General features: G+C 35.9%; 1 protein-coding gene across 1 annotated transcript; it reads left to right on the top strand.

Annotated features, from left to right (window-relative positions):
• Positions 1-2,673: 2,673 nt before the first annotated feature.
• On the top strand, positions 2,674-9,045 carry LOC148625575 (glutamine synthetase-like). The gene is made up of 6 exons (XM_088571058.1): positions 2,674-2,827; positions 4,578-4,742; positions 5,298-5,480; positions 5,788-5,924; positions 7,659-7,858; positions 8,560-9,045. Exons 1-6 carry the CDS (start codon positions 2,674-2,676, stop codon positions 8,915-8,917), a joined length of 1,197 nt encoding a protein of 398 aa, XP_088427184.1. The 3' UTR covers positions 8,918-9,045.
• The last annotated feature ends 1,093 nt before the right edge of the window (positions 9,046-10,138 follow it).

The raw sequence follows: 10,138 nt of genomic DNA, 5'->3' as shown, positions 1-10,138 counted from the left end.
TTTACACGTAATATAATCATCCCTCTGTCTATGCTTCGTAACTTTTTCATTTATATCATATTTTTTTTTAATCTTATTTTATTTTTACAGCAAACGTTTCTTTTGTAATGATATGAAGTTTTGTGTTTAAATCAATCTTATTATGCTTAATTTAAAAAATAAGTTGACTTATTGAATAAATAATTATAGTCTATTACTTACAGGTCTTTAAGATCACGTCCATCATAGAAAATACAAATCCACATATTTACAAAATATAAAAACATATATACACAATTGTTCATAATCTTCATGGTGTGAAAAAAATTGTCCATTCTACAAAATTAGCAAGATTTTTCGGGTGAATAAAATCACTAGGACCCACAGCATTATTTTTTGTTACTCACATGGTCTTTATAAAGCATTGTGTTCCCGGCTTTTTGTTTGTACATGATGGTCTTTCATCTATTTTTCGTTTCGGTTAAAACAGTCCTGCATCTATCTCTTGTTTGTACATGATGGTCTTTCATCTATTTTTCTTTTCGGATAAAACAGTCCTGCACCTATCTCTATCTCCGTCTTTAAAAAATAAATCAGGTACCAGGGGATCTTTCCACTTCTGCGCTGTCTGTAATGTACAGTCGGAGCTGTGTGGCCGAAAGCATGATATACAGCTTGTCGAGATATCGGCGCCCTCTGTTCAAAACGTTCTATATAAAAATCTTTTAGATATAATTTTGCTGTGTTTGAGCAACACTTCTTCATGATAGTCTTGGTGGAGTGGCGAATTTTTCATTATTTTTCTGGCATTGTTCGTTTTTTTGTCCATTCCCCATCGGACACTGCGTTCTTCCGAGGCTGGCTTGAATAATAAAGATATTAAGTTTTATACTTCATTGGTCCAAAATGTACACAGTGATCAAAATATTTTTTTTCTAATTATTTTAGTTTAATATTATTTATGCATTTATTTTTTTTTAATTTAATTAATAATTTAATTTAATTTTACTACATGTGTTACCTTTTTTACTTTAAATGGAACATTTAAGCTATAAAATTTACTTCAAAAATTATGATAATAAAGGTTAGAAATCAAATATCAAATTTAAATTGTTTAAGAACCTGGAAAAAAGATATAATGGTCCATCACGTACACAGTAATACAAGGGCTGGGTTGAGCTTTTGGTTATACAAGATAGCATTTACATTTTTATACTCTAACTTTATCTTCTTCTTTTTTCTACAGCGGTTTAAATTTATTTTTCCTCAAACAAGAATGACCTTATACAACAAAATACATTTTTAAAAATGAAATATGAATTATTGACAAACTATTCTGATTTATAAGCATTGTTATTATAAGTGAAAAAAATAATGTTGTTTCTTTGTTGGGGTTTAACGCCCGAGCAGCAATATTTCAGCTATATTCAGGCGATGAACATGAAGTGGATAATAAAATGAACATGAAATGATGATGAAATGAAAAATGGGATGCGATGCAAGAATAATGGGGTCGAGAAATTTTGATTGCCACTGGAAATAGGGAGGGGTGGGTAGGTTCGGGCAATTTAGCCTCCTGTGGCGGAGCCCTATGGTTCCTACTCCGGGAGAATATCACAGTAGGGTTTTTTATTGTGCAAGGAACGTGGCATCTTTTCCAACACGGTGCACGGTCAGGTTTTCCGTATTATAGCCTGACAACCCCAGCATGTAACACGCCAGGGGTATCCCATTCCACCACCTGGGACACACAACCTAGTTGCTCTGTGGGCAGAGCACCCTAGCCCCCGGCTAGGGTTCTGAGCACTATTTAGTCGCCTTTTACGACAAGCTTAGCGCTGCTCCAGGCCTATTCTTTTGACACCCGGAACTGCACGGGTAATAAAAAGATGATTATCTGCAAAGCTTTGAACAACAGGGATAATCTAATAGGGTGAACGGAAGATGTGATGTTCAATAAATCAAATAGCAGGAGAATTTGTTTGTTTGTTTGTTTGTTGGGGTTTAACGTCCGAGCAGCAATATTTCAGCTATATTCAGACAATGAACATGAAATTGATGATAAAATGAACATGAAATGATTATGAAATGAAAAAGGGATGGGACACAAGGACAATGGGGTCGACAAATTTTGATTGCCACTGGAAATAGGGAGAGGTGGGTAGGGTCGGGAATTTTAACCTCCTGTGGCGGAGCCCTATGGTTCCTACTCCGGGAGAATACCACAGTAGGGTTCTTTAACGTGCGAGGAACGTGGCATCTTTTCCAACACGGTGCACCACTATGGTTTGCGGTCAGGTTTTCCGTATTATAGCCTGACAACCCCAGCATGTAACACGCCAGGGGTACCCCATTTTCACCACCTGGGGCACACATCCCAGTTGCTCTGTGGGCAGAGCACCCTAGCCCTCGGCTAGGGTTCTGAGCACTATTTAGTCGCCTTTTACGACAAGCTTAGCGCTGCTCCAGGCCTATTCTTTTGACACCCGGAACTGCACTGGTAATAAAAAGATGATTATCTGCAAAGCTTTGAACAACAGGGATAATCTAATAGGGTGAACGGAAGATATGATGTTCAATAAATCAAATAGCTGGAGAATTTCTTTGAACAACAGGGATATGTGATGCAGTAAAATTATATGATGAGGCGGTTGGCAATAAAAAGACAATCAGATATTTATATTGTAGACAGCAATGAGCAAACCAACGAGCAAGTGTAGCTTGATGGTTCCTGACATATCCTATAATGGCGATAGAACTATACTGGAGTATGTTTTCACAGATCACACCAGATACAACATGTGTTCTAAGAATAAAATTGTAGACTTTATTCCAGAAACCGTTGAAGGTAAATGTTCTTTCTTAAAAAGACCTTTATTTTTAAACTCTTTTCTTTTATTTTTACTCTGTATACAACCAAGTATGACGTAAGATTTGATTTTAAGAGGGTGTCCATGGAAGACCCGGGCAGTGGGTGGCATATACCAAAATTTGTTTTCAAAACAGTTTCATCCATTTGAGGACACAAACACTTGCATGTTTTCTAAAACATGGATTTTGTTTTGTAACTTTCTGAAATAACAGAAATGAGATATAAAAAAAAATAGAAAACACTACAAAATTCAAAAATAAAGATAAATTACTCTTTGAACTAGTAATAGAACTCAGTTTATTTGTAATGAAACTTTAAATGAACATATATTCTGAGTCATACTCTTTTGATACATAAAAATCCTTGTTCTTCTTGTCATCATAATTAGTTGAACATTACAGTGAATAAAAAAAAAATCTGGTGAGATAAAATTTCTCTTGTGCCACTCATGTAATATGGTCTGCTTAGTTTCTACATAAACGATTTCTTAATATCAAAGGATTTTACTCAATGTAAGAAATACATGACCCAAGAGCTTTCTGTTTTGCCACATTTAATTCGAAATTTCAATGGCAAATTACTCTTTGATCTATTCAAATCTTAGTTTATTCGATGTGTCAGTGTAATGTTGTAAAAAGTATAGTCGATTCGTTTGTTTGTTTGTTGGGGTTTAACGTCCGAGCAGCAATATTTCAGCTATATTCAGACGATGAACATGAAATTGATGATAAAATGAACATGAAATGATGATGAAATGAAACAAAGGGATGGGACACAAGGACAATGGGGTCGACAAATTTTGATTGCCACTGGAAATAGAGAGAGGTGGGTAGGGTCGGGCAATTCAGCCTCCTGTGGCGGAGCCCTATGGTTCCTACTCCGAGAGAATACCACAGTAGAGTTCTTTAACTTGCGAGGAACGTGGCATCTTTCCCAACACGGTGCACCACTATGGTTTGCGGTCAGGTTTTCCGTATTATAGCCTGACAACCCCAGCATGTAACACGCCAGGGTACCCCATTCAACCACCTGGGGCACACATCCCAGTTGCTCTGTGGGCAGAGCGCCCTATCCTCAAGTATAGTCGGAGCGTAGAAGTCAAGGGCATGGTATATGGCTCATCGAGGTGTCGGTGACCTCTCCGTCCGACTGAATTTATATACAAATCTTTTAGATATGTTTTGTTGTGTTTGGTTAATACTCACTTGGTGGAGTGGCGACTGATGCCGCGGTACTTTCTTATTCTGTTTCTAGCATTGTTCCTGTTATGTCCGTGGCCCGCCTGACACAGCGTTCTTTGAACAGGAAATACAGAATACAGAAAAATCCTTGTATTCTGTCGTCATAATGATGATTTCAGTGGCGGATACAGAGGGTACCCCTCCTTTTTATTGGAAAATTTGTCAAACAAAATGGCAAATAATGTCCTAGCATCCCGCTTTTTCGGAGGAACCCCAACTGGCACCCTCATTTACAAAGTGTCTGGATAAGCTCCTGGAGTTGAACATAACAGGGGATCAAAATATCTGCTAAAATAAAATTTCCCCTGTGCCACTCATATAATAGGGTCTGCCTGGTTTGTACATTTTAAGGCTTTTATTCAATGTAAGAAATACACGAACCGAGAGCTTATTTTTATGCAACATCCGTTCTGAAATTTTAACGAGTAGTATAAATCTTAAAAAAAATGGAATGACATGTACTCTCGTGTTTTCTTTACTGCAAGATTGTCCAGAATGGGATAGTTATATGTGGGATGGATTAGATGGGAAGCATGAAGATTACAAAGATATGATTATGAAGCCCGTTGCCATGTTTGATAATCCTTTTTTCAAGAGCCCACATAAACTGGTCCTATGTGACTTTTGGGTGACACTAGATAAACCATCAGGTAAGGCAAATTTTACTTTAAATAATCATACAATAAACACAAGACAATACAAATATCACAACACAAAATAAAAACAAAAACAAACAAACAAAACTTTAAAAAAAAACATAAAACAAACAAAAACAGGTTTCTTAATCCTACAAACTCGGGTGCTCTGAAAAAGATAATCACCATATAATCAAATAAACCTCACCTTCCTTTGCCATTTTAATTCAGGATGTGCTCAGGTAAATAACAGTGTGCTTTTTTTGTCCGTTTGATGGCATGATACGTGTGATGCCATGTGCGCCAAGAATTCAAAACTTTTGTTTTTATTGAAAATTTCATTCGATGTTAGCTGGAAACCTCTTTTGAAAGTTGAATGACAAAAGACAACATCGTACTACCAATATGTTAGAATAAGTGTTAAGGTCGGGAAAAAACAATCGATTTGACATAGAACCTAGCATATTTTAGGTACAATACTATTTCAAATTTTATGAAATATAGCAGCACTAACTCGGCTTTTTTTCTCTCTTTTTTTTTTTTTTTTTTATTATTGTTTGTATCTTTTAGTCATCAATACTCGTTACTCATGCAAACAGACAATGGAGAGATTGAAGTATGACCCAGTTACAGGACACAGACCACAGCAGTCCCACGACCCTCTCTTTGGTATAGAACAAGAGTACTTTGTTACCAAACAAAATGGAACACCGTTCAGTTATGATCCTGAAAACTTTGATTATGAACATTTAAGTACGATATCTTAAATTTTTGGAAAAAAAACAAAGAATAAGAATATCTTCTTTCGGACATAACAATACAGGATTGTTCTAAATTACATCTTGCTTATAGAAGAGTAGACTGGTTTGTGTATGTTGCAGTCACAGATACAATTTGCACTTAGAATTTTGATCGGAATTTCAGTTCTTTTTCAAAATAAGTTATCAATATGATACGAACATGTACATTTTTCATAATCATATCGTTTGTTTGTTTAGTTTTTTTTTATTATTATTATTACACAAACATTTTGCAAACATAATTTTGTTTGGTATTTCAGTTATTTGTTCCAAAATTGGTCACCAACATCATAGAAATATGCACATCGAACGTGAGCTGTCAAATAGACATATGTTGGCCTGCCTGTATGCTGGGGTGAAGATTCATGGTAATATGAGAGAAAATGGCCCTTCGCAAGTAAGCAATGTAAATTATGATATCACACAAAAGCAGAATTCAAGAATTCACATTTCTTTTTCGTGAAAGTGAAAAGAACACACCTTCATTTCTTATGCTAGCCGCCGTTGTGATTTTTTTTTGTAGCATTCTTATTTTCAAAAGGACCTAGTCAGGTTTTTAAACCTGTTCTGTATATATAAAAACAACCACTTTTCATTTACACATGACTGTACTTTTATACTGAAATGTCTACGTTAGTTTTGTTGTTGTTCTGCAGTACATTAATCGTCACTCAAAGCGAGGAAGTTTGCGCCTACCAGTACATCTTATGTTATTTTCAAAATCTGCATAAAAATTCAAAATATAACATTCAGGTCACTTACATTATAATTGCAAATTTTGAGTTGCTGTTCAGGGCTTGCTATACACATAATCTCCTCAGCAACATACCAACCAAATACACAGGACGGTCTTAATTGAAAAGAACAAAACAAAACAAAACAAAAACAAAACAACTCCCTTCCTTTCTTTTTATATATCAGTCCCTGTAAGAATTAAGCAATGGATGAAATACGGTATGAAAACCTACCAAGTGTATTTTGACTTCAGAATAAAGAACAAAATGCAAGATATTCCAAATAATTTTGGTGAATTGAGTTAAATTTTCCTTGAAAAGCAATGAAAATGAACATTTCAAGCAAGGGCCGGTAACTGTCAAAAATCTCATTTTTCTAAATTCTATTGTAAAATTTCTGAACAAATCCAGTGATGCTGAGATCAAATAGTGGTATTTTCAAAGGGAGAAATCATCGTGTGAAATTATATTGTGATATAGGTTGGTTTGTGGCATGCATGTTTCTGATTTTTCAAATTTTGCCTGATTCTCACAATGACTTACACTTAAGTAATAAAGGATTGCATAACAGTGAAGTGAGTAAGTAGGCACGTTCAATAAAGATTGAACTATGTCTTGAGTAAAAATACTGAAAGCATCACACTGACAAGTTATATTAAGCACAAAACATTTATAACTAGTAAAATAAAAGTTAAGTTGGGAATTGCATGATCCACAGTGACTGACTGCGATAGTAGTGTTCCCGGTCCTTTTCATACATTTGTGTAAATCTTACTGTATGTTAAATTTTATTTATATATATCTTAAGTCCGAAGCTTGTTCCTGTGGTTGTTTGGTACTTTCATTTCTTCCGTTTGTTTGTTTGTTGGGGTTTAACGTCCGAGCAGCAATATTTCAGCTATATTTAGACGATGAACATGAAATTGACGATAGAATGAACATGAAATAATGATGAAATGAAAAAGGGATGGGACACAAGGACAATGGTGTCGACAAATTTTAATTGCCACTGGAAATAGGGAGAGGTGGGTAGGATCGGGCAATTTAGCCTCCTGTGTCGGAGCCCTGTGGTTCCTACTCCGGGAGAATACCACAGTAGGGTTCTTTAACGTGCGAGGAACGGTGCACCACTACGGTTTTCCGTATTATAGCCTGACAACCCCAGCATGTAACACGCCAGGTATACCCCATTCCACCACCTGGGGCACGCATCCCAGCTGCTCTGTGGGCAGAGCGTCCTAGCCCCCGGCTAGGATTCTGAGCACTATTTAGTCGCCTTTTACGAAAAGCTTAGCGCTGCTGCAGGTATATTCTTTTGACACCCGGACCTGCACGGGGCTCATTTCTTCCGTGTATATTTTTTCTGTAATTGATTGACTGTCACAATGATATTTCAGTGGGAGTACCAGATAGGTCCGTGTCCAGGGGAGACCATTGGTGACCACTTGAACATGTCCCGTTATATACTACAACGTTTGGCTGAGATGTTTGGTTTACGAGTCTCCCTTAATCCCATACCCAAACCTGAAGCACCCTTTATGTCAAGCGGACATATCAACTTTAGTATCCAGAAAATGAGAGAAAGGGGTGGCATCAAGTAGGTATAATGATAAACTTTGTTTTCATCTATTAGTTAGAAATGTACCAAATCTTTTTTATTTAGAAATAAAAAAAACGTATCAGTTTTTGTTTGGAAAATATTCAGTTGTCTATCGAATTTTATGGGTCTCAAATAAAAGAAAACCATGCCCTACAGCAGACATCAATTGAATATGTACAATTCTGAATCAATTGATAGCCATAATGTTTATCCGCATAAAGGAGCAACGAAAAGATTGGGGAGGAGGGTGCTAGCGTCAAATTTGAAATAAAAAAGCAACACGATGTTTTATGAAATTGATGTTCGTTCACGCTACTGAAATGAGTGAAAACAGCTGACACACATCTGAATGTTACGTGTGTTTGTTTACACAATTAAGGTTGGGTGTGTGTTTGCACACACAAGTCATGCCCAAAAAGTCGCGTTCTGCTAATATAGCATTCGAAAATCAACCACAGTTGTGGTCTCAAAGCCTTTTAAGGACGTCATATTAAAATATTCTATTGAAAATTATTCAGGACACAATATCTTATTCTAGCCCTTAACAGAAATTAAATGGTTAAGATATGATATAAATGAAACAACAGATAGAAACACATTTACACATAAAAAAAAGTAGAGAAGAAAAAGAGATACTTGAAACAAAAAAAATATCAGATCCTTTTGTTTATAGTCTGTTGAATGTTATCTGATTCTAGATTTATTCGTCGTGCAATTGAGATACTCGCCAATTCGGAAGAAGGACCTTTGCTGCGCATGTATGATCCAACATTAACCGAGGAAAACAAAAAAAGACTGAGGGATACTTTTTTTTCATTTCACCCACAGCTTAACAAGTTTGTCGTTAATGTTGGTGACAAAAAAGTAACAACTATCAGGATTCCTCCCCTTGTTGATGCAAAGAATTGTGGGTATTTTGAGGACAGGCGTCCACCTTCAACAATCGACCCTTACGCAGCAGCGGAGGGTATTGTGCGTGCTAGTATATTTGGAGACTTTTTGACACCTGGTTTCGAACAATTAAAGAATCTTAAATTCTGGGACAGTGACCCATAATATGTATAATAACAAATGAGAATTTAATTTATATATTTGGTGATTTGTGATAAACATTATGGTTGGTTAGTATTTTTTGGGCAACATGGATTATTTTGTATGAACTAAAGTGTTGGGGCTTTAGGCTATGGATATATATATGGTCAAACATATCAACTTTGATGTAGTAACATAAAGATTATTCAAAATATTATTATTATTGTAGTGAAATAAATAATTATCAGGAAAATAAATACTTTGTGGCATTAGTTCATTGTTATGGCGACACAATGATGTCACAATTATACCTCATTCAACAGAACCTGCTGAGAATTTTAAATTTTGTAGTTTTTAGGACTTATTTACATTCAGAAATGCCCCGTGCAGGTCCGGGTGTTAAAAGAATAGGCCTGAAACAGCGCTAAGCTTGTCGTAAAAGGCGACTAAATAGTGCTCAGAACCTTAGCCGGGGGCTAGGGCGCTCTGCCCACAGAGCAACTAGGATGTGTGTGGCACACTACGATTATTCTTGTTTTGTGTGGGGGAATAGCTGGTAGAAGTTACAGACAAACAGACGCTAGCGATGACTGTATGGTTTCATTGACACACTACAATTAGTCTTGTTTAGTGTGGGGGAATAGCTAGTAGATGTTACAGACAGACAGACGCTAGCTATGACTGTATGGTTTCAGGGCACTGTGTGTTACTGGGTAACTGACTCTGGGTCTTCTGACAGGCCTGGAAAACAGTGAATTATTTTGAACCTCTTTATTTGCTGGCAAACTCAAAAGTGACGCAATAATAAGCAATATCATATAAGATGCTTAAGTATAACAAATATAGGATAAGAATGAACATTTAAATTCAACTATTTAACCAATCAGATCTTCGTTACTATGGTTATTAAAAACTTTCTGAATTTGACAAATCACTTGATTTCTTGAACGGTCAAACTTAACACTTCAAAATTTAAAACGCAGCTAGGCCTATATGAAAATACTCTGACATTTATTTGGCCGGCATAAGTTTCCAATTATAAGCTTTAACATGTTTTATGTATACAGTTTCATTAAAACAACATTACGATCATATTTACACAATTAAATAAATCAAAATTATGAGACAAATAAAAGAATGAGAGAATATACAAAATCAACCTTTGCCATAAAACAGACTACCTGAAATGTTTTGGAATTTGCTAAACCAAGGACGCTTACATGGTAATAAGAAATCTATCATCGA

This window comes from Perna viridis, chromosome 2 (assembly GCF_037379345.1).
Source record: "Perna viridis isolate PV_CMFRI_1.1 ecotype Kerala chromosome 2, ASM3737934v1, whole genome shotgun sequence".
In the NCBI taxonomy this organism is placed as follows: domain Eukaryota; kingdom Metazoa; phylum Mollusca; class Bivalvia; order Mytilida; family Mytilidae; genus Perna; species Perna viridis.
This window is presented reverse-complemented; position numbering and strand designations above follow the sequence as displayed.